This window comes from Cygnus olor, chromosome 8 (assembly GCF_009769625.2).
Source record: "Cygnus olor isolate bCygOlo1 chromosome 8, bCygOlo1.pri.v2, whole genome shotgun sequence".
In the NCBI taxonomy this organism is placed as follows: Eukaryota; Metazoa; Chordata; class Aves; order Anseriformes; family Anatidae; genus Cygnus; species Cygnus olor.
In genome coordinates this window covers 5,980,010-6,004,967 of record NC_049176.1, presented here as the reverse complement: position 1 = coordinate 6,004,967, position 24,958 = coordinate 5,980,010, and the positions used below count along the sequence as shown (strand labels likewise).

Genomic DNA, 24,958 nt, shown 5'->3' with positions numbered 1-24,958 from the left:
TGTTTGTTTTTAAACCATCTCTCCCCTTCACATAAATAAATACTTTAAAAAAAAGACATTTCAAAAAATAAAAGCCATAAAAACCAATTTACTAGCCCTACTAGACCATAACACAGCAGAGGTGAAGCAACAATGTTAAGAAAAAAGAATTGGTACCCGTATCATCTACCTTTCACTGCTACACAAAAGCCCTTTCTCTTAACTTAAGGCACCTAGGACAGGCCTAAAACAAAGAGATGCAAATGTCCTAGCAAGTGTTTGCATTGCTTCCCTACCCCCGCAACAGTTTTAGTATCAGTGTCATATCATCTCCAATAGTTTGTTTCTTAACTTATTGTTAAATTATTGCTTATAAGAGTAGTTGATACTAGACTTTTATTAAAAGAAGACAGTATATTTTACAACCTAACAGCATCTTAAGAAATTTTTTCCTGTGAAATTCTGGGTACTTATCACACAATCCTGTTTGTTTACTTTCATACCACTTAAAAATCGATATTAGCAACTAGTATTATCTTCTTGTGATATATTACTTTCCCTTCATGTAAAAGGAAAAAGAGTTTCCCTGAATTCTTGATAGTAGTATTTTATACCCACTGTATCCTGCCAGGTGAGAGCTCCCCTGAAAACGTAAGCGATGACTGGAGTTTATACATGTGTTTTGGAATCCCCTCCGGTTTCCAAGCAAATTCATCTTCACCTGTTTCAATTTGTCTTCCTTGAGTCTCAGTAGTTTCATTACAAAGAGGCTGAGATTTCAGATTTTGCTGCCCTTGTTCAAGTTCAAAATTCACAATAAGGGAATCAACCAGAGAGTCCAATTCATCCAAGTTCATAAATGGCACGGGTGTTCTCTGGATAGCATTGTTTGTAGAAGTAGAAGACAAAGCAAATAAACTGAAATAATTGTACAAATATCCAGCTATGATACAAATCTCTCCTGCAAAGCTCCTGAGAGGGCTTGTGTTTCTGAATGACCCTATGAGAAACAAAAACAATAATTAAATGCAGTATTTTGCAAAAAGAGACCAGTCTTCCCCTCCTCTTGCTATACGTCTCCTTTAGTCTACATGTTATTAGAAAGACAGGCAATAACCCAGGTAAATACCTTGTAATGTAGAAGAAACAATCTGATAGACTTCAGCTAAGCACTGCTCCAATTCCAAATATTTCACAGCAATTTTAGTACTTCTCTTGATTTCCTGATACACATAATCTTCTTCTGGTACTTGAGATTCTATTTCTTTCTGTATTAATAAAAAGGAATTTTAAAAGACCCAAGTACATGACAGGAATGTTTAATAGTTAATACATTATTATGGATTTAGTCACACAAAACAGGCCACTGAAATACAGTATGAAAGTGATGTTAAGTCACAGCACATAAGACAGCTCTGGATAGAAGTGCATATTGTTGAAAGGAGAAGAGTAAATACACTAACTCCCAAAAAAGCTCTTAACAGCATTTTAAAACATCTGTCCTGCCTTTTAATTCAAAATATCAATAGCTGTGTGCATAAAATATTGCAGTAGCTACTTATACCACTATTACCCTACCATTACTGAACTTCAGGGTGTTCATAATAAACACAAATGGATGAGGATAAGCTGCAAGTACCTCTAGAAACACCAAGTAAAATGAAAACCAAGTACTTTTGAGTGGAAATGCAGTGGCTAGAACAGTTGCAGTGTTCCAATCACAAGAACACCACTGAGCAGGAATTGTTGTCATGAAACAGTAAATATAGCAATTTCAGATCCAGGTAGTTTCAGATTTGTTTTGTTAAGTGCATCCTTTACATTTAAAACCCAGCTTCAAAGCCCACATTAGGTGAAACATTTCCCTTACCTTTCTGCAAGAAGAAATGTTATTTTCAAGGAACCTGGCTAATGCCACAGCATCATCCTTTATTCGATTTTGAATCTACAAAAGAATTTTTAATTATATTGCACGCTTGATTCAAGACACAGTAAAAGTACGTGAATGTTTTAGGAGCATAACAATGAACACCAGCATGCTGACGAGGAAAACATTCAAAAGCAAGAGCAATGTTTCTGCAACATAACACACATTTTTCAAATAAAATTGTTAACGATGCTGTCTACCTGTTCACATATCTGCAAGACTTCATATAACCCCTTAACACAGGAGGGTCAAATGAGCAAAGGTAAGTGCTCACTAAAGAAAGGTTCTCCTGTAATTTTTATATCACTGCCATTCTAAGTGGCAGGGGTAGGCTCTTAGCTAATACCCTTGTGTTCTGCCTGCGACTTCACACTAGCTGGAGACATTAGCTGAAACATGAGCTCAACCAACAACAAGCATGTACAGGATCCCTGCCAGTAGATAAGAATCTGCTGCAAGTGAACAGAATTATTTGTAAAGCAGACTGCTCGATTCTTTTTGCTAGAAGCATGAAGCTTTTTGGAGTTAAGTAGACAGGAATATAAAAGATATGAGGCAATTTCAATGCTATCTGGAAGATTAAGAAACGCAGTGAAAATCTGGGTAGGAAGAAATTTTTGCTTTCCTTGAAATAAGCAGTTTATCACTCCTTTCCAACTGATTTGAACCATTTACTCCAGATCATTTATTATCTATTTTTGAACAGAAATAAATTCTTCAGAAATACGTATCGTATCTAACCCAACTCACTATACAGACTTTCTTACTGGCCATAGTCCTGCAAATTTCTCAAGTTTGAGGAAAAAAAATAGAAAAATCCACGGCAGAAGACAGGACTCCTCAGATACAGGTACACAGCCACCGTTGGTCTTGACTGTACAAAAAAATGTTAAAAGATAACACTGAACTATTTTAATATTTAGACAGCATGTTATTTGGGACTAGGAGTGTAAGAACAATGTGTGACAAAATAAAGTCTACAAAAAAAGCAGTCTTTTAAACTTCATCATCTTCTCAACAATAACAGTGTAGGAAATAGAACTATTTGCTATTACCATTATAACATAACAATTAACTTTTAGGATCATAAGACATTACTAAGTGTTTTTTTGTTTGTTTTATACAAAACAGTTTAAGAACAACATACAGAATAAAAAAAAAGTGGCATCTTCACCATTTTGTCCACTGGCATCTTTGTGAAAGTTTTTTGTATTCTCCCTCTTCTTCATGGTTACACCATGGAATTTTACACAAAGTGTCCCCAAAGCGCCCTCCAATTCAGAAATTACTCTGAATTAAATATATTTAAATATTCAGATTACATATGGGTGAAAGGCTAAACACTGGAAAAAAAAATCTGCAAGACTGGCGTCACTGTTCCCACCCATCTCAAACTTCTGTTCAACTGTAATAGCATTCCACGCAATTTTTCTAGAAAGAATTGCTGAAAAATAAAAAAAATATGATCAAGTGCCTCTAAAAATATATCAGTAGTTTATAATCTTCTTGAAATCTCACCTCATTTTGTGGGTGTAGTTTTAATAGTTCTTTCTGCACCATTCTTGCTTTTTCCTGTACTGTATCCATAAGAAAGTCCAGCCCCAAGCCTATTCCATCATAAACAGCAAGTACGAAGTCCTTTTAAAATAAAGGTTCAAAACATAATGATTAAAGGAGTTGATTTGGCCTAGGAACTAAAATAGATTTTCCGTAATGGACTAAAAACAATTTGGGGGTGTGGGGTGCAAATTGTTCAGCGCTTCAGATACATGTGACTCTCGGATCACAGTGGCTCAGCACTCGAACCTCCTTTTCCCCAATTTTCTTCAGATTTCTGAAAATTGGGTGTGGTATTTAGCCAGATTATTCATATAAGCATTGAATTTTATTGAAATAGGTATACTTGTACAATCTCTGCGGAGATGCAACCCTGAAAGCACAGCATTTCTTCTTGCTTGTAGGTGAAAGTTATACAAACTTAAAAGTTTGGGATTTTTGTTTCATTGTTTATTTCAAAAACATTAAGGGCATTAACACATTTATATTAACACATTTTTTCCTCCAGAGAAAAAAAAGTAGCATTAGATAAACTGAAAACACTTAATTCAATTGATCAAATTGTTTTATATAACCATTATAATTATGAGCTTGTTTACTTGAAAAAAACGTGAATGTCAACATGAAAATTACTTCATTATTTAGTGCCATATCCTAGGATATAGAAGTATAAAGAATACAAAGGGAAAACCAAAGATATTGTTTGGAATAAGCTCAAAGTCTTCATGCTCAAGTATTTTTGATACTCATCTACAAAGTCATTATTTCTAACAAACATTTTTTCACCTGTAGACTAGTTGCAGGAATGTCGTTCTCTTCAAAAATGGAAATATCAGTTCTTGTGAATACTGCCAAGTGTCCTATGCATTTAATTGTTTGTTTTACTGCTTCGTTCACTTTACTCTGTGCTTCTGCTACCATTGAGGAAATATCTGAAGAACATCCCTTAGAAACAAAAAAGTGTTATCATTCACTGAAACTAGCAAGTATCTCTGGTCAAAGAGCACAGGATTTCTATAGTGCAAGAGTTTGCACTGCATGATAGCTTGACATGTTTTCAGCTTTCTATCTTCCCACTTCCAATGACTTATCTACTACAGCTAAAAGAGAAGCCAGCACAGCCATAAAGAAAAAGGGTATCATAATGTAATGGTATCATTATGTAATCACCAGTGATAGGACCCGCGGGAACGGTGTTCAGCTGAGGCAGGTGAAGTTTAGGCTGGACATCAGGAAGAGGTTCTTCACCGAAAGGGTGGTTGCACACTGGAACAGGCTCACCAGTGAAGTAGTCACTGCACCAAGCCTGTCTGAATTTAAGAAGCAATTGGACTGTGCATTTAGTCACATGGTCTAAACTTTTGGGTAGACCCGTGTGGTGCCAGGAGTTGGACTTGATGATCCTTATGGATACCTTCCAACTCGGGATAATCTATGATTCTATGATTATACTACACAATTAAAATAGAATTACTCTTCACAAGGCTGTACCATGAATAACATTTACCAGTGACTGGTTTTATAAATCCATAAACACTTCCCAGAATACAAACTAACAATCACTCTTGTCACTACATATTTTAGTTTCCCCTTTTACCTTGGAAAACAAGAGGGCTAAGTGGCATCTCTATCATCACTTTGAAGGATTTGCTCAATTGTCAGATAAAACTAGTATATGAATTACAGATACTTCTGAGGATATCTGTATGACTCGAAGAAATACGGGTATGATCTAATTAATAGTAGCTATAGTAATTCTAATTTTACAGTAAAAAACAAAAACAGCAAAAAAATAAAAAATATACACCCCACCCCACCACCACCACCCACCTACCCACAACAAAAGAGATGCATCACAGTGATTCTGTGCCATCCTTGAGAAGCAGAACCTACCAAATCAGGACTGATAGCATACTGACAAACCTTTGCTGTTGTCAGGGCCTAGACGCAAAAGCCTACATCACACTGAATTAGAAAAAAAAATAGTACCAGTTTAGCTGGTACAAACATACCCTTTGCTATTCATTTTCCTTAGGTCTGTCCATTTGTTGTTTTATATGCTGGATATTTAACTGTGTTTAGCCCATCTGTAGTCTATATTGTTTTAATGCACAAAACTTCTCTACACACAGCAGCTAAATTATATTTTCTTCTTCCAAAATATATACTTTACCTGTAACAGTAACTGTAAATAACCTCCCAGGTTCTTTACTTCCTGTTTTAATTCTTCATCAGTCTTCACAGAGCCAGGGCACTTTTGCACATGGTTAAGCCAAACCTTGACTAGAACCACAAGCTGGTCAAAAGCAGAGGTAATTTTGATGCTGTAGGACTGAGCAGCATGATCAGTAGAGAAAACTACAAAAGAAATAGGAGATCTATCAGCAGGTCTGCTCCGCAAATAGAAGTAGGAATATTTATTTATTCTTTCCCTCAGCAAACATATGAATGCTTGTAAGTCTGAAAGACAAAACAAGACATTTAATAATGTTTACTTCAATAGTTATGAAAGTGAGACTTACAATTTTTCTGACATTCTTCATCTTGCTGTTCATAGGCTTTTGAAATGGCAGAAACTCCAGAGAAAATGGTAAACAAATTCCTTAGTAGATGATCTGCTATGCTCTTTCTTCCTTCATGATTCTGTTCCAGTAAATCTAAAGCTGAACTTATAGATTCTTTGCAAATTCCAGGAAGAAGTGATTCAGAGAAGTTTGGGCATATGCTGGATTTACTCTGTGAACCTGTAAGGTAAAAAAGTAAAATACATCGGCAAGAAACTCTTCAAAAAAATAAGCAGTCGGAAAATCCATATAATGAGTATTTTGTATTGCTTCTTTAACATCATATAACTAACAAAGACAGTAAGTTAGAAAAAAAAAATGCATATACAAAATTCTACATAGTTTTTAGATTCAGTTAGTACAAAGAAATTCCACAGTTAAATTCTTTAACATTAATCCATCTTTTTCAACAATGGAACCTACAGAGAGACAGAAAATAAACCTCAGCCAATCTAAAATAACTCCATAAAAACATTTGGAAGCCTGAAGCATCTACTTTTTCACAAAAAAAAAATACATAAAACCTGACAAACAGCTAGGGGAAACCTTAGCAGTTAAATGAATAGCAACAACGCAAGCACAGTCTCCAAATGATTGTATCAGGATTCAGCCTCAGGCAATTTGTTACATGAATTATCCTCATTCTCCAGTAAACCTGCTTAGTTAACGATGGGGTAATGTTTTAAGTAAAATTCTTTAAAAAGGGCTGAGAGTGACGGTTAGGAAGTTTTCACCCTAAAAAAACAATCAGAGAAACCAAAAAAAGATCTACTGTTAACAGCTTGATATTGTAAGCTTGAATACATTACAAACAGGACATTTTCCAATTTGTTCTCTGGCCCATACCTTTTTATATATTTTTTTAAATAAGTATTAGAAGTGCATGTGCTTTATACAGGTAGTATTTTCATCAAGTTCTTGGTATGAAAGGTGATCTGCCTATATATCAATAAATACCTGAAATATAGGAAGTTTGTGTATTCTGGATTGGTTGCAATTTTATACCAGACAAACATCCAGAAATTCTCTTGTTCTTCATGAAACTTCTACTTCTAGAAAGGATGAGAGAACAAAAACATAAAAAACAAGAAAACATCCTCTCTCCTAGTGCCCACTGAAGGTTCAATGAATATTAACAACCACCAGGCAAATAAAAAATATTTATATATACTTTTTATACTATATTCTTTTAATATAAAAATATTTATATATACTCTTTTGGATCTTGTTTGTTGGACAGACTAAATTGCTTTTGTAAAGCCAAATGGGAAGTTTTTTTTCTTGGTAAAACACAGATATTCTATGAAGCTCTCCACCGTCAGACAAGCCAACAGCTTCTCTAGGCTAGCTCTGGTTGCTTACTTAGTCCCTGGCACCCAAGGCCAGTTCTTGGTAAGAGAGCAATTTGAGAAGCCTCGGCCAACCTTGAAGTCGTTAATGAAACAGCTGGAAGGAGACTCATAAGGAACTCCCCCACTCATTTTGGAAGCTGTGTTCAAGCTGAGGCACTTGCCCTTGGTTCTGCCTGACTTGTTTTAACTGAGCTTTAACTTTCCCTACTCCTCACAAATGGTTACATAACTTTTCACTTAATTTATAAGTTTGGCACTATAAAAAGGTAAAAGAAGAATTCATAAATAAAAAATTACATGAGTGGCAGAAAAGCATTTTTACGTAATTATAAAAATTAACTTCTGATTTGTTTCAAGCATAGCTGAAGGAGCTACAAATTATCACCTTCTCCTGGAAAGAGAGGAAACTGAGGCATCTGAAAGGTCAGGTTCCCACTCATCAGCAGGGTCATAAAATACATCAGCAGCTTTATTGTTATCATTACTCTGGAAATAAAAGAAAACAGAGGAGGAGGAGTGTTAAGCAGAAATAGAGTGACAATGAAGCATACAACCCATGGATGAAGACAACATTTTGGCTGTACAATAGCAGATTGAATGTTTTTCTTTTTGTTAGGATAACCTAGAAGACAATGGACTGCCAGCTACATTGAGATGTAATTGTTTTAAAATAAATAAATAAATAAAATGTTTAGCAAAGACAACCAAGACAACCATCTGGTATCTGAGATATAGGAATACCAAGTTTAGAAAAAAAAATACACTTTTTCAGAGCTCTCATATGCCTTCTGTATAATAAAGGATCACACATTTAAAAAAATAAAAATAAAATTAAGAACACATTGCAAAAACAAAACAAAAAAACACCAAGCTTCCCATCCTATATGATTATTGTACTCTCTCTGAGAAAATACTACGAATTATTAGTGGTTTTTCCTCAGTTCTTACTGACCTCATAGAGTTCTTTCATTGCTGCTAGTTTGCATTCAAACTTCTCCAGGCTCCAGAAAGTTGCTATCCCCAGTTTGATGTTACGAACCTGCACTTGAACAGAAGATACTGTTCCTGTTTTATCATCCATTTTGTCATGCCTAAGAATTTGAGAAAGATTAAAAAATAATGACAAATAAGTATAAAAACAGTAATTCACGTTTCAAAAATAAAATATTTGTAGGGAGGATCATATAGAGATAAAGAAGTTGATAACAAGCCTAATTATCACCTGGGACATCACATTTCTCACAAAACACAAACATTAAGAGTCAGCCACTGAATTTATTTTTATGAAAAACAAAAAAGGAATCTCTAATCAGAGAAAGAAGTCAGTACTAGCATACAAATTCCTGGTTCTCAAGAAACTCAGAACTAAACATATGCTACAGACTTCTGGCAGAGTTCTTGTTCTCGCTAAGAACATCTGGCCATTATAGGGATCAACTTCTAGAACGCTCTTCAGCTATGACTAACAAGTAACACAGCACAGCAAGAGATCTATAGAGTGAAATGAATTGTCTTGAATTCTTGCTATCTACTGTTTGCATGTTCTGAGGTTTTTACTGTGTGTTTTAGGACTGCTTTAATATGTGAAACAAAGCATGATGGACATAGATATCATGAGATTCACCTCCAAAGCACGTGATCTGAAATGAATTGTCTAATGTAAACATTTAAATTCTTAATAAAAAAACACACTTCAAACTAACACAGCTAAGCCACACACTACACTAAACCTAGTTGAGAAAAGTGAAATGTCAAGTTCAATTTAACAAAAAGCTGTTAAAAGAAAAACAAACAGTACAGTGCACTTCCAGCATCCCCACCATACTTGTATAAATCAACTCACTCAGATACTCACCTGCAGAAAACAGTGTTTTTCCCTAGTTCATTACTAATGGTGTTGGCCTCTTTGATCATCACAGATAACTTCAAAGAATTCCAGTTAAGAGGAACTAATAAAGAATATAGTACATAATGATTAAACTGATCAAACAACACTTTGCAACAGCTGAAAGGTTTAAAAAAAATCAAATAGAGTTTAGCTATTAGTAGCTCTCTCAATAGACCGGGACAGGGAAAAAGGAAAAAAAAAAAAAAGGCCTTCCCAGCCAAGATAACACTTTAAAAAAGAACACGTAAAGGGTATTTCAGAAATAGAGACATAACACTAGATACTACATAGTACACTACTATGAGCTGAACAGAAACAATTGTAAGTCTAGTTTCCCCAGTGAGTTAAAATCTTAACTAGTTCAGCCAGACAGAGGAAAGACTTTTAAGTAATAGGGGAAAATGCAGACTACACGTATATCCACCAAACCGCCCTGACTTATGATTAAAAACAGATCTCTTAGCACTGTCTGATAAACATTGCTTAAGAAGGTAAAGGATCATAGGAACCATAAGGCTCTCCTTGTTCCAGATTGTTAGAGAAGTGTTAGAGGAAGAAAAAAAGGGTCCACAGCCACTAAATCCAAGTCCACTGAGCAAGAAGTCAGCATTGCTCCTGCAGCGTTATGTACACACATACTAGTCAGAGTTTTATTCCCACTTCCACGGTTCTTCTGAAGGGTTTGTATTTCTTCAGCAATCTTCTGTTTCTCAGCTTCCAGAGCTTGAAGTATCTTTGCATGATGAATACTATGATCTTCCAGAGCCTGAGAAAGAGGAGAAAAAAAAAAAAACAAACAAAAAAGCCTATCAAACTAAATGGTGTTTACTTGTGTGAAATAGTTTTGTTGCTGTAATTTTAAGGACTATTAGAACAGAATGAAACGTATCTTCCGCATCTGCCATCAGTATGAAACCCTTCATGTTCAAACTTCAACAATTTTCTTGTTTTACTTACATATTCAAATTCTTAAAAGAAATATTAAAATGAAAAGGATGCAACATTACAAAAATGAAATAGAATTTGTTGCAGAAGTCAGATATATGAACACCAGCCAAAAAACATTACCACCACATTAATTCTTAGAGTCATAACTTTTGGCTTAGGCAATGGTCACTCAAATTTGGTACATGAGCAAAACGGTTCACATGACATAAGAAATAACAAGGTCAGTACTAGTTTATCTCCAAAGTGTATGCGATAGCATACTCAGAAGGTAAGCAATCTAGTTATTTGTGTAAATTGTGTAAAACCCACACAGAAGAAAAATATTTGGAAAACAAAATATTTGGAAAACACACCCCGCCCTCCCTCCCCAAAAAAACAATCCACTCCCCCAAGTCATTGTGTCATCCCTCCCTTCCGCCCAAAAACCAAACATTTCACATGCAATGATTTATTTAAAAGACAAGGTTTCCTGCCTAAAAAACTTTTTTTTTTTTTTTTTTTAAATACCTGCTTGGTAGCTAAGGTCTCCATTTCCAAACGCTTCTTGTTGAAGTGTAGTTGTAGCTCAAGATTTTGCTTTGCCTTCTCTAGCTCCTGTATTTTAGTTGCAGCCTTTTGGTTATTCAGTTCTTGCATTTGCTTCTTACGAGATTCTTCTCTCTAATATAATAAAGGACAGACAAAAGGAGGTATACTACTTGTACAGCATTTCAGATCCATCCTGTAAGCAGATATTAAGGTTTATTTTTACTGCAGTACATTGAGAATATGCAGCCCCTGTGGGCTACCCAAGCCCACTGTTGGCAATGAAAGGATATATGAATGAAAGCAATGGAAGCTTCAGAAGCATCACATTATGCCATCTATAGCAAATTTAAGAAATAAAATACTCCATCTTTACTATTGTTTTGCCATGATGCACAATTATATACAGGATTATAGTCTTGTAAATTCTTTTACATTATATAACAAAGGAGCATGCAAACTTGGAATTAAAAATAATAACATGTTCACTAAAACGCTAAAATTGTAGTAATTTACATAGAAGAAAATTTTGTATGCGAAAAATCACTACAAGTTACATCCTTCTCAAATTCACACTAGATTAATATTTTAATTCCTAACTAATTCTATAAACCAAAATCGCTAGAATAATTCTGAAGGGGATACCTACTTTACAACTTCTTGTGTTAGCAATAATGACTTTATTTATGTATACATGTTTAAATAACTCCCTAAGACACTGTTATGGTATACAAGAAAATAACAACAAAATAACCACCACATAAAACACAATAAATAAATCCCCACATACTACCGCTTCTGTTTTATTATCTTCTGACTTATTGTACTTTACTGCTATGTTTTACATAATGATGCTAAGGCAACTTACCACCTCTGCTTCCAGTGATTTTATTTTGCTTTCATAAGCTTCTTTTTGCGATGTCAGTTCTTGCTGAACCATCTCTTTTGCTATTTGGACACTTTGCATCATTTCTTCCTTGGCTTTAAGTCGTGCCTCTTCAATTTCTGATTCAAGCCTACAAATGGAAATATCATACACGTAGAATGGCTTTAATCTCCTACAATTTGCATAGAGATTACATTCTTATTCACGTCTATCATAACAGGAAGAGTTACTCTACAGCCTCCGAACTTAACAGTGAAAACGTCTTTCACAACTTTTATATTTTACCTAGGTATTTTTGATTTCATAGGGAAAACAGACACAGGTGAAAAAGAAAAAAATCCTAGTATTTTACACTCTACTTGATTTCCAAATTTATTGTATTATTTATCTGTTGCAAAATTAAAAAACGTAATAGAAACTCGCTAAATCACACTAAGATGAAGAAAAGTATATTTTAAGTCAATAAGACTCACACTTATTAACTCCCAGGAAAGAAACAACTATGAAGAACACTGCACTATCTCAAATTCCCCACTATCACAGACAACCAAGGTTGTAACTTTGGTCCCTTGTCTCCTTCCATAGCATGTTTGCTTTTCAGCTTTGTGCCTCTCTCTAAAACATCAGAAGTCAATTTCTGACTCATTATGTGCTTGGGGAGAAACGCAACTAAGGAAATACACTACTCAGTGGACCTCTGTAGCTTAGTGTTTCTTAATTGGTGGTCTGTTTTCTTGACAAGTGGACTGCATTGTAGTGATCATCTCTTATATATACACATTCACTTCAGCTAAGTCTGGAACTTACATTTCTATTATAAAATGAGTTAAAAATAAGCATTCTGTTTTCCAGCTTTCACGTACAGTGAAATAATTAACGATCTTAAGTTTCTTAAGAAAGTTACTGCATAGTTGCATTAACAACTGCAAATTTATTCTTAGAATTAAAAGATACGATGCTTACTGAGTTTTCTGTGCAATAAGCAGCTCATTCTTTGCAAATTCAAAATCTTTAGGACCGTCATGCAAAAGCGTAGTCCCACAAGATGGCTTTTTAACTTTCTGAACCTCTACCGGATGATTAAACCTGAAATAATGGTCTCCCCCAAGGATCACTCGATCACCCTACAGGAAAAAAAAAATAGTTCATTCTGTAACTTTTATATTTATATGCTTGAAACAGAGAAGGTAGGAGTAGAAATTGAAGGGGAACACAGAAGTATTTAAAGGTTTCAGAGCCCTCTAAGAAAACCTTTAGTCTGAAATTGTAACATTAATACAGCTACAAAATCTACACATGCTTATATTCTTCTTTTACCAAGTCAATTACTTACGTGATGCAGAACTGTCGGGTCTAAAATGCATTTCCCGTTTACATATGTCTTTGCTTCTCTCAGTGGAATAATACTAACTTGGCCAACATTATTTTTTATAACACTGAAAACAAGAAACATTTGTGGTATCAGTAGCTTATGTGAATTGCAAGTGATGTTTCTTAATACATAAAAATCATGCTGTACATAGTGTGCTGTTATCCTTTTTCTAGGTGTAGAGTGTCTTACTGTTTAGTTACATTATACATAATTCATGAGTAACAACCTGTATGTTGGAAGAGAATCTATATTTAAATTTAAGAACCTTCTACTAAAAAAAATCATTATGATACCCTGTCATCTGAGCATTTCTTTGATAAAGCTTAATTTCTCAACATATCCAGGTCTTTCCTATTTTCAGTAATTGATTCATTAAATTTCTTCCAGCATTCTGTCTAGGATCCATAGCACAAGATGCACTTCAAACATTTCAGAAAGCTGGCCAAGTTGTTCTCTAGTTTCAGTTTTAACTGAAAACTGTAAAGGCATTTCACTATTACATTAAGTTGAATGGGAGAGTTATAGACAGCATCATTTGATCAGGTCCTTCTCCAGAATTTCTACATGAACAGAAAATTTCACTCCACTAACAAAACGTACTAAGAAATTAAACTACCTTGGTTAACAGATTTCTAGGGAGAAATAGAAGGAAGTTACCTTATTCACTGAAGAATACAAAAATTATCCCTATGTAATATCTTCCCTAGTTAGAAAACCATGTTTTGTTAGGAGGAAGAGCGACTCCAAAATTAGGACAAGGATCAGAAGTATCTCCTGCTCTGGCCTAAGTATTAGAAGAAAAACAAAATCAAAGAATACTACGTACCAATGGTCATCAGCAATTAGCACTCCAGAAAGCTGGATATCATGTTTTGAATTCGGTGTATACCTTCCAACTGTAGTTTCTCCTTCTTTGATCATATACAACAGCACCTCAGAAAGTTGGGGATCTTCATTGAGATTAACAAGGTTTGGTAAGTGATTGTCCATTTTGAATGCAATTCCTGCTTTCTAGATTAAAGAGATACCAGCAAAAAAGACAATTTACTTTGTGTATCCAAATATCTACATTAATCTGTTAAAAGAACAGCATTCATGAAACCAAATCTTTGAACTACTGTAATTCTTCTGCAAGGATTGCCGATGTTGTTTTTTTCTGTCCTAGTTCCTAAGTAAAGTGAAGGAACAAGTGGAAGAAAGAAAACATACCTGCAATTCCTTTATATCTTCTAATTTCCTCTTTTCTGCTTGCTCAAGTTTTTCTTTCCAGGCCCTTAATATATTAAGGGGAAAAATAACTTAACACTGTCTTAGGAGCAAAATTAAAGCATATAGATTTTACCACTTGCTTTTTTAAAAGATGTTTTTGACTGCCCCACCTTTGCATTTCTGCTATGTCCCTCTCCTGTTGATGCAATTTCACCCTCAGACACGTTATTTCCTGCAAATAACGCCTGTATTTTTCAGGATCAGTGTTCTGAGCACTTTTCTGAGCTGCCTTCAGTTTTTCAATTTCAGCTTTCAATTCTATATTAGACAAACCAAAAACACAGTACACACACACACACAAAAATAGCAAATAAAATAGTATTTAGACATTTCAGTACAATACTAGAAAATTTATCCTGGTATCTAATTAAAAGCAAAACATCTTTCCCTATGAAAGGTTCTCAACTGTTGCCCAAGATACTGTCTGAAATTTGGAAAGAAAAAAAAAACAAAAAACACAAACACAACTCACAAAGACACGTAGAATTACAAAGAAGATATCCTATTAGACTAGTCGCAGGATTATACACGAAAATCAGAGAGGAAAGATTTTCGTATTTAAAAATCACAAAGTACCTGATTAGTGTGTTATTAAGAAAAACTGAACACAAATAATACTCAATAGTAAGCATCATTGGGGCATACCAAAGTGTAATTTATCAATTAAATCATTTTTTAAAAGTTAATGAAACAGCAAAACTGTCTCAAAGATGACGGTGTTTGCAATTTATAAAAATCTTGACTAGCAAACATTAGAGGAGTAAATAAACCAGTGGTCAGTCAGCACAATTATTAGTAGTAATCTTCCTCATGAGCAATAAGTTAAACCCAGGCAGAAATGGAAAAAAAGCCATTAAAAGCTGCAGATGTCAACCTCACCTCTGATTAGCTTGGCATTCACATCTTCATTTACTTTAGCAATGTTGATAATTGAACAAGCTTGTTTTGCATAGCGAAGAGTGCTGAGAGTTTCTTCTGTGCTGCTGGCAGCTGGACTTATTGTGGCAATCATAGCAGTTTGTGAATTTCCACCAAGACTTTCCTTCAATAACCTTCATTTGAGCAGAAATCAGAAGTTATTTTTCTCCCTCCCAGCACCGAGATCAAAGTTAAATCTGAACAGCATAAATACAAAATACCTAGGGTCTTGCTACTTTGAGAGTAGTGGGAGAGTGATCGACAGCTACTTATAGTACAAACCAAGGTCCTGTTTGTTCTTTATCTGATTTATTCTTCCCTCTGTGTGTCACCTTGAAATGCGAGTTTCAGATTTCTAAGCAGAAAGAATATTTGCACTAGGTGCAGAAACATGGGAATTGCTCTAACAGCAAGCCATACTTGCCAAGTTTTGTCTTTACCTGAATGTCACTATGGAATTAGCACCAGAATGTGGAAGTAACTTTTGTGCTAAGCCTCCTAAGCGTCTTAGTTCAGATCACTTTAACCTGTTGCTAGCAAACCCATCACCAGTAACACAAGAAGCATTACAAAACCGAAGTTTTTGATGCAAGATGACATAACAAAACAAATGATACATGATGCAAAAGAGCTGTAACATTCGTTCCATAGTAAGTCAGACAAGGAACAGCACCAAAGCGAGGGTGGTGTCAGCCAAGCATAACAACACATTTCTTTGTGAAGCATATGGAGGAAAAGAGGTGATGAATGTACTAGACCCCAAATCAGAGATGCAATAATTCCATCCACCCTGCCTCTCTTATCACCCTACTTCTGCAGTAGGGGGCTAGGGGTGGGCAGCGCAGAAGTCAAGGAGGGAACGGCTCCTGGACAGAAGGGGAATTCACAACCTGCGAAGGCCTTTACTTCTATATAAAAAATTCTGGAGCATACATACCAAGTAAGGACAGATTCCCGGTAAGGAATGAAAGTTTTCTTTCCATTTCGAGACTGCTTTGAGAGTGCAGAAATAACCTTTCCAAGGGTTAAAAGTGATTTATTAATACTCACACCCTCCTACACAAAGCAAAAATAAAAATAATTATAATACAATTGTATTTACTTGTGTGATGTTATCGACTGCTGATTAACAATGTTAATTGTGCTTATTCAATGTATAGTACAGATGTGCCATATTAAATGTCACCACTGACTAAAAACAAGATGATGCAAGAATATCCTAGAAGATCTTCACTTGGAAATAACAGAGACCCCAGTCTTAAAGAGTCTTGAGAACCATTAAACTTACAAAGGCAGGTTGAAAGAAAGTATCTTACTAGAATCTGTTTACTAAATCCCAAGATAGGGGCAAGCCTCAACTCTGTGTACAGCATCTGAGTCTTAAATGGAAAGTCAGCTGCTCATGCATGCAGTTCATGCTCATTCCTTTCAGATGATCACCAGGCCTGCACAGCAGAGGGAGTGTCTTGCCCAAGAGCCCTGGTATGTGAGAATATTTGGGAGTTGAAGTTTAAGGGTATTCTGTGGAGTCAATCTTTCTCTACTCCGCACAGATTTCCAGTTGTGGTTTACCTTCAGCCTTTCTCCAGTGGTCTGAGCTGCAGAGCAGCATTCACTGCCAGCTAAATCAATTAGATTTATGTGACTTGTAAGACTACGGTCACGTTGCTCTTCATTCACAGATTCTACCTGGAAAAAGTAGAGAAGCTTGCATTTGAATCAAAATAAAAAGCCTGAGGACAAACAAAAAACCAACAAACTTTTCACTTAAAAAATACATAAATAAAAATTGACATTTCCATTTACTTTTTGACAGGACACCTTCATGTACGTTCCCGGAAGGTGACTAAACCTATACTATTAACCATAGCATTAAGTGTTTGCAGTTGAATAACTATATAAGCATGAATTGCACAAAACCAGATACCTAAATCCATAGTTTGCTGCTGAAGTTTGACTATTGCCTCTACCCATTACCCACAGAAATCAGTAGGCTGTTACTGACTTAGATTAATGAACATCAGTTAAATAGTGGAAAAGTCTCAGGTCTAATTCTGATGGAGAGAAGTAATCCAGGGGTGAGAATGGTGAGGGGAAGGATGACAGATTAGGTAATTGGGCTGAAAAATGAGAACAGCCAAGAACAAACAAACAAGTTATTTGTAAATAGAGAAAATCGACAATCTGTAGACTACTGAGGAGCTCTACTTATTTCACTTCTGTTTTCAGGATTATCTCACAATGTCAGGTTTTGTCTCTTACACATCCGTAAGAGAAACGAAAAATTGTAGTGCCCATATTCTGGAGACAAATGGGTGAGAGATATCCTGAACTACTTGAAACTACTCCTAGATCTGCCAGTCTAGGAGTATTTATATTACTTCTATAAATATAGGTAGAACAGAATGTAATCAAAGCACATAAAATGAAACGTGTTGGCTGTACAGAAAGACATGTTAAAAATTCACTGGCCCTTATTCACCTTATTCAGGTATACCCTGCCAATTCTCTAGGCATCACACAATTTTCTACTATGCAAGTTGAACAGATAATTAAAACACCAAGCAATACCTTGGTTTGTGTCATGACGAGGGTGAAGACAGAATGAGATCTAGAACTCTTGTCATTCATTACCGTAGCAGCTGTCGCTCTCTGCTTGTTCCCTAGTTCAAGCCAACTCTGTAAGAGAGAAGCCAGAACATGAAACCAAAATGTAATTTGGGTAATTAACTGCAGTTTAAAATGTTTGCAAATGAAGTTATTAACGCAAATGATGACTCTATAAGGGAGGAATCAAAACTTGAGTTTAAGAGATTACCACGTAAAGAGAGTGACACATGCCTGTATGCATCTACTCAGCTCCATGACATAGGACTAGTGCTCTTTATACTTTTATGTCATCAAGCGAAACATCATAGAATATTGGGCAACCTGTAAAGTGTTTTTTTTTTCCTTCATTTCCATGGAATAGAGTTTTTAGCAGCAACAGAAGGAGCGAGGAGATATATAACCAAATAAAACTTACCTGGATATCAGAGTAAGAACTGACAACGTTCCTACAGAGGGGGGGAAAAAAAAAGTTTGTATTCAGACTGTTTCTTTCTATAGTTTCCCAGTTGCATGAGCTTTGTAACACTTCCCGACTTACAGACAAAATAGAAATATACCATGAAAACTCTCGTTGTCTTGAGACTTCCATTTGTTTCTAAACCTACTAAAATAATTCTAATCATACTAAGGCCAGTAGAAATACAGCAAGTCAAGCTACGGAATGTGTTTCTGTAAAACTGCATGAAACTAAGATTTTGCCTAATTCACTCATGAGTTAACAGGCTTTCACAGAGCCTCAAGATAACAGCACGCTATTTCAGGATTATGCCACAGATCTATTAAAAACACAGAATGCTCAAGATCAGAAGAGACCTCTGGAGATCATCTGGTCCAATCCCCCTGCTCAAGGAGCGATACCAAAAGCAGGTTGCCCATGACCATGTCCAAGCAGCTTTTGAAGATCTCCAAGGCCATTGTGAAGATCTCCACAGCCTCTCTGTGCAACCTATTTCAGTGCTCCATCATCCCCACAGTAAAGGAAGCGCTTCCTGATGTAGTTATGATTTCCTGAGAATAGTTAAGACTTACACTGTTAGGTCTTCCACATACGGTCCTAACACCGGGTGTTCTCTTACACGGAGCTGGTAAGAACAGTTAAAAAAGAAAACAACTGTTAGTATCAGTAGCAAACAGGCATCCCAGAAAATAAAAAAATACACAGATATTTTTGAAAGTGAACCGACATTTCAGTAGGACCAAGAACTGAGGAGAGAGATTGTAATGGATGAAATGCAGTTTTAATGCTTTATGCATATATTTATATTATATTAATATGTTAATAATATTAATCTGAATTATGTATATTATATTAATATAATCTGGAGATGTCCTAGATAAATAATATTCTACGGGTCTTTCTTATAAAGGCTGACAATATCTTCTTCACTTTGCAGATACGAGATGTTAACAACAATTTTTAGAGATTCAACTGAATCATCCTGCTTCTATTTCAGCAAGATTTTTTGCTTAGCATTTCTGAAGTGCCACACATTTTTCTTGAAGCCCTAAGACTTTTTTTTTTTTTTTTTACCTTGAATTCCACTAGCAATTTAAAGTACTTAGATAACAAAGCAACGATCACTTGCCATTTGTGTATTTTTATTTACAGAACAAATGCCACTGTTTTGAGGTTGTGTATATACTTGTTTCTGTGTGCAACTTACTGGTTGTTTCTTCTGTCTGCTTTCAGCTTTGAAGACAAGCAAATCATGAATTTTCTCATTGTAAACTTCAAAATAGCTCATTTCAAGATGATACAAGACCTAATAATAACAAAAAGAGATACTCATACAGCCCAAGAAACATTTCATCATTCTTTCTGTTTTGGAAACTAACAGTTTATCAGATCCTTCTATTCAATATGATTCTCTAAGGAATTCTCTCTCTATTACTATACCAATCAATGTGGGGAGCAACAGAATGAAAAAAAAACTTCTTTAAATCATTCTGGAAAGGATCATCACTTTGTTTTTTAATCCATTGGAAGGCCACTCTCTCATATAGTTACATACAAAAAAAAATATTCTCAGAACAGAAAAGGAAACAAAACATTATTTACAACTCAAATTTTAAGCCTCAAGAATGCAGGTGGGCGTTGCTCAATTTTTATTTAAGAAGTTTCAGTAATACTGAACTAGAAAGATATAATTAGAATACTATTCAAGCGTATTTCACATCGACGTGACAATGTTTTAAGATTAATTCATATGCTTTGAATTCTATTCTATCATGCCCTTATTTATTTTGTACGTTATTGGCGCTCAGGAAGCGAACAATGTTGTTTTGGACTAGTTAAAGAATCCTGTTAATCAGATGTGCTATCAGAAATAAAATTTGAATCAGCAATAAAAGGCAGGCATTAGCAGTAAGTGGATCAGCACTAAGGTATAAAAAGAAGGAATGAAACAGTTATCAAGATACTGAAACGCACCAGTCTCCTCATAATTCAACATAAGCTCGAATGTATAAACATGCTACCTGTTGTTTGTCCATTTGTGCTATTTGAGTGAAAAGATCTTCACAGAGTCTTGGAATTATCCCTCGGTCTTCATCAAACCCCATCATCCTGTAGTTACAAAAAACCTGAGTTCAGTTTTCTCTCTCTTTATAGCTAGTTTTAATATTAATTGTAAAGTTAAAGTTAAAACATCGTATGTTTCTTTAAGTAATAGAAGTAACTAGTTACAGAAATAAACCTGATCTATGTTGGTATGTGTTTAAGCAGGAGAGTGGACCTGATGATACCTGAGGTCTTCTATAATTTCCCTGTTTTACCTTGATATATGGGTAGAAAAACCAAGGCGAAGAGAAACCCTAGAGCAACTGAAGAAGAGTAAATTGTACTATAAACATGAAACCTATACATGTTTCATATCCTAAAATGTATGTATACCCTATTCTCTGCATCCTGTCAGTGTAATAACCCAAGCCCCTCTCGACCTCTGGCCTAGATGTTTCCTACCCAGCTTTGCCACTGCAGAAAATAGTTTTAGTATTATTGTTTTCATTATTTGTATTGTTTTAAAATGTATAAAAACATTTTAACACAAATTAATAACTATTAGATCTATTACGTAATCTCACAACTTCACACTGCATAATAATTGGTGCCTGCAGAATTTTAACAATTATTTTTAGTAACTTACGTGTATGATTTTCCAGAACCAGTTTGCCCATAAGCAAAAAGACAAGCGTTATATCCCTCAAAAGCTCTTTCTAGGAGCGGCAGTGCCAAAGTTTTATAAATCATTGCTTGGCTTGCAAAATTAGGATGACACTTGTCAAAAGACCAGAAAGAGAAGTCATAACTGAAGTTGTAAACTTGGTTTGTGCTTGGATTTCGTACAGCTGTCTCTGAGCCACTCATGGAGACTACAGGAAGTGAGTTTTCATTTTTCTCTCTGAACAGAAGAAAAAAAACAATTAAAAAATAAAAAGCATAAGCTACGTTCTTTAAGTTAGTAATTTCAATCAATCGCCTTACGAAAATAAAAAGTTGGGTAATCATTGTTTAAAAACAGACCTGTCTGATAAACATAAAAAGCATTCAAGCTCAAGTACTTTAGTTAATGACTATTTAAAGCATAGTCCCAAGCTACCATGAAATGAATTCAACCTCTTAAAATCTTCACCTTGACGTTAATATACTTGCTAATTTTAAAGCATATATTATATCCTTATTTGGCTAATGAAAAACAAACAATTCAGAAATAAAACAGAAACGTACATACACTAAAGAAGGTATTATGTAGCATCAGAAACAAGTCCAAGATACAAACCTGTTACTGAAAGGCCGTACACGCACAGCTACAGTCACTTTGCTGTTTTCCACTTTGAAAACATCTTTCTCAATGCTACTGTTCTCAGCTAGCATTTCTACATTCTCTTTTGCTTTTGCACTTCTACTCACAGGAGGAGACCTAGAGACACTGGTTTTCCTTTTTGACACCACTGGAGGATGAAGTGTTCGTTTATTTGAAGCCGATAGAGATGACTGATCCTGAAATGTGCTGTTCTTTGGTGTAAGCTTAAATCCTTCTGTTGAACCTTTTGTTGGTGTCCTTGGCCTTTCCAAACTGTTATGCTTTATCATTAAGCGTTGTAACCTTTGCTTTCCTTCTAGCTTATTTACGTCACCTTTTTCATTCAGTTGTTCTCCTGATATCCTATTAATATTCTTTGAGGTAATTAATTGCTCTGATATACGAGCTTCGTTTTGAAGTTTTGAGTCAGCAGTGCTTGTCTTTCGTTTTACATGGGTGCACTTGTCATTTTCAACATTGCCAAACAAGTCCTTGCCATTCAGGTTAAAATGCATCTTCGTATTTGACTGACCCTCAGCTAACTTACAGCTTGGATTAACATAACAAGTATCATTATTACTAATATTTGGTCGAAGCGGAGTCTTGTTATTTCTTTCTGCAGCAAAGTCATTATTTTCTATTCCAGGCACAGCATTCCAATCAATTTTACTCTTCTCCACAGAGCCAGTCTTCACACGCCTCTGTAGAGTAAGCCTTTTGCCCGTTTGTGTATTTTCTATGCTCTGTATTATGTTGTTATCCGATTGTTCACTACTGGATACCGATTTTTTGCTTACTCTAGTTCTCCTCTGGAGCGTTAATCTGTCCTGAGACTTCAATGTAATTGATGCGTCATCTGCATTATTACAGGCTGAAATCACATAGGTCCTATTTACTTCCTCAGTCTTATTCTGAGACGATGAAAGAAGACCATCTTTTTCTTTTCCTGACATCTGTGATGTCAGCTGCTGCCCAGACGTTTTGCTGCTGGTAAGAGCATTTTGTGAAGAAATCTTCTGAAAAGCGGTAGTACATTGTGCCTCTGAGTGATTTCTTGCAGGAACCATGTAAATAGGCATTTTGTCTTCAAGCAAGTTAACATTAGGATTATAACAAATACAACAGCTTTCCCAGAAGATTATATCTCATTGCTTCTTCTCACTGAACCTGGATAAACAAAGCAAAAATTTTATGCTTATGACAGACATGAGGTATATGTCAGGGCTTGAAGAGCTCCTTACATACTCTGCAGTAAATATATGTTCCCAAACATTAGCAACAATTAGCGTCCCCATTTCATCTACAGCACTTAAAAAAAAGAAAAAATGTAATTCTATACTTGAATAACCATCTCCACCCACAGTAGGCTATTTGATTCCGTTTATTGAATTCTCTGATTTGCTTCAGAAACATCATGAAGCAGCACCATTTAATATGAAGAATAATCTAATTATTTAGTAACAAAGATGACCGTGGACATTTGTTCCAAATGACTTCCAATGATTCCCAAGTAAAGAGAATTCAAGTTCATGCCTCCATTCACTCAGAAATACATACGCTTATGGTGCTTGACAACTAACAGACAACAACAGAATAACAAAATTATTAACAGGGGCTAGGAAAGCTGCAAACACAAAGAACAGATTTTTTTCAGTATTCTTATATATGAAAGACAGTGTCAGAATAAGATAGGTAATAAAGACACCTAGTAGAATACGTTTAGAACTTATTTTAGATCACCATATTACACGTACGCACAGCTAAAGCGAAAAATAACTAACTTAACAGATTGAAGAAAAATTGTAAAGAGCATATGGATACAACTTTCCAAATTTTTAAACGTAGAAAAGATGAGAAACAATCCGTATAGAAAAACACCCTTTCATTGTTGCATATGCCTAGCAGTCATTGGGTTGTTATAGGTGTGACACCACCACCCTCTGCAGACTTGTCAGGTGCTATCAATTTGCCATTAAAAATCAACGGTAAATCATCTGCCTTGAGATCCTATAAAAACTGCATACATCGTTGATATAAAAAAGTGAATGGTCACGTGGAAAAAAAGGAAAGCAAGTATGTCAAAGCAGCAATCTAACCACTGCTTCAACAGAAGTTTTTTTTAATGCTGAGCTCTGAAATTATGGCTTTCGGAGCACGCTCAGAACTGAATGCAGTTCCGTTCACTTCTGCCTACCCTGACTACACACAGAGCTTTTAGCGTTCAAAAGTTGCAAGGGAAGCGTGAAGCGTTTCCGAGCGTGTTTGTTTCCTCACCCCCGTGCCGCAGGAAGCCACGGCTGCGGTGCCCAGCTCTGCAGCCGCTTTGTCGTTACCTCCAGCGGTCCGTAAATAAGCACGGGTAGAAACCAGGAATCGTTCCAATGCTTTCTGGCACTTCAATCCAAACTTTAAAATAAACACCGCAACAACAAATCTCCCCTCTCTCTGTTCATATAGCTGTGCCTTGAGAACATTAAAATACTGACCAGGTTCGAAGCCCCGCCCGCCCCCTCAGCAGCAGGCCCGCTCCCCTCAGCGACCCCCCTCGGTGACCACCGCCGCCCCCGAGGCCCCGGCCCCCCGCGGGCTACCCCGGGCGCCGTGAGGGAGCCGAGCCCGGGCCCCAAACCCAGCCCCAGCCCCGCCTCACCGCGCACCGGCCGCCGCCCGCGCTCGCCTCGGCCCCGTTTGAATGCGGCGGGCGGGCGGGGATTGGCTGCTGCCGGCTGGCTGCTGCCTGCTGCCGGCCCCGGCGGGGCGGGGACGGGGCCGGGAAGGGGCTCCGGAGCTCCCCGGACCCGGCCTCCCCCTTTGGAAGGCGGGAGGAACGAGAGGGACAGCCCGAGAAATAAAGGGAGCTGCTCCTGAAGGCTGCGCCCGCTTTACGGAGCACTTATGTTTATGAATACCGTACAATTAATTAATAGGGAAAAGGGGGTTGAAAAGTCCAGCAGAGGGAGACAAAAGGCAAAGCAAGGACTCAAGTTCAAGGCCTGAGCTGCGCTCGCCCAATCAGACTACGTTACAGGAGTAGCAACAGTGCCTAGAAAACCGTAGAAATCCCAGCAAGCACCTTATTTCTCATCAGCAACCACAGCAGGGGCTGGTGCTTACACAGCACACCCACCCCTACTGAAGATGTGCCAAAGTCTGTGCCCTATCCCGCAGCTGGTCATACCTGCTCTTCTTAGCTCCAGCCAGGGGAGGGGGGATTCAAAACAAAACAAAACCAGCCACGAAGCTTTTAAACATCAGCTTGATACCAAAGTCATCCTCTGACACGACACCGCTGTCCTTTGGCCAAACAGCAGACATTCAACGCCTAGAGCTACCACCTAACTACCTGGGAGGGCTGTCTGC

General features: G+C 36.5%; 1 protein-coding gene across 4 annotated transcripts; it reads right to left on the bottom strand.

Moving 5' to 3' along the window:
- Nucleotides 1–24,306, bottom strand: KIF14 (kinesin family member 14). Of its 4 annotated transcripts, none has more exons than XM_040566201.1 (30): nucleotides 24,249–24,306; nucleotides 21,575–22,765; nucleotides 20,942–21,196; nucleotides 20,274–20,361; nucleotides 19,460–19,558; nucleotides 18,825–18,877; nucleotides 18,211–18,241; nucleotides 17,757–17,864; nucleotides 16,758–16,874; nucleotides 16,123–16,241; nucleotides 15,147–15,319; nucleotides 14,378–14,525; nucleotides 14,208–14,271; nucleotides 13,825–14,009; nucleotides 12,960–13,062; nucleotides 12,590–12,750; nucleotides 11,609–11,756; nucleotides 10,723–10,875; nucleotides 9,907–10,033; nucleotides 9,235–9,328; nucleotides 8,332–8,470; nucleotides 7,765–7,865; nucleotides 6,985–7,079; nucleotides 5,986–6,207; nucleotides 5,637–5,821; nucleotides 4,250–4,408; nucleotides 3,425–3,544; nucleotides 1,850–1,924; nucleotides 1,109–1,247; nucleotides 1–979 (listed from the first exon to the last, which is right to left on the bottom strand). In XM_040566201.1, exons 2-30 carry the CDS (start codon nucleotides 22,675–22,677, stop codon nucleotides 588–590), a joined length of 4,956 nt encoding a protein of 1,651 aa, XP_040422135.1. In that variant the 5' UTR covers nucleotides 22,678–22,765; nucleotides 24,249–24,306; the 3' UTR covers nucleotides 1–587. The 4 variants fall into 4 exon arrangements, with proteins under 4 accessions (XP_040422135.1, XP_040422136.1, XP_040422134.1 ...); XM_040566202.1 differs by having other exon boundaries at nucleotides 24,256–24,282; XM_040566200.1 differs by lacking the exon at nucleotides 24,249–24,306 and adding an exon at nucleotides 23,873–24,148.
- Between the last annotated feature and the right edge of the window lie 652 nt (nucleotides 24,307–24,958).

Excerpts from the sequence above, each read along its gene's own strand:
- KIF14 (XM_040566201.1), bottom strand. The coding sequence starts at position 22,677 with ATGCCTATTTACATGGTTCCTGCAAGAAATCACTCAGAGGCACAATGT. Across the intron at positions 10,034-10,722 it reads AGACCTTAGCTACCAAGCAG|GCTCTGGAAGATCATAGTAT; the intron begins GTATTTAAAAAA and ends CCTCTTTCTCAG. Across the intron at positions 4,409-5,636 it reads ATTTACAGTTACTGTTACAG|GGATGTTCTTCAGATATTTC; the intron begins GTAAAGTATATA and ends TTTGTTTCTAAG.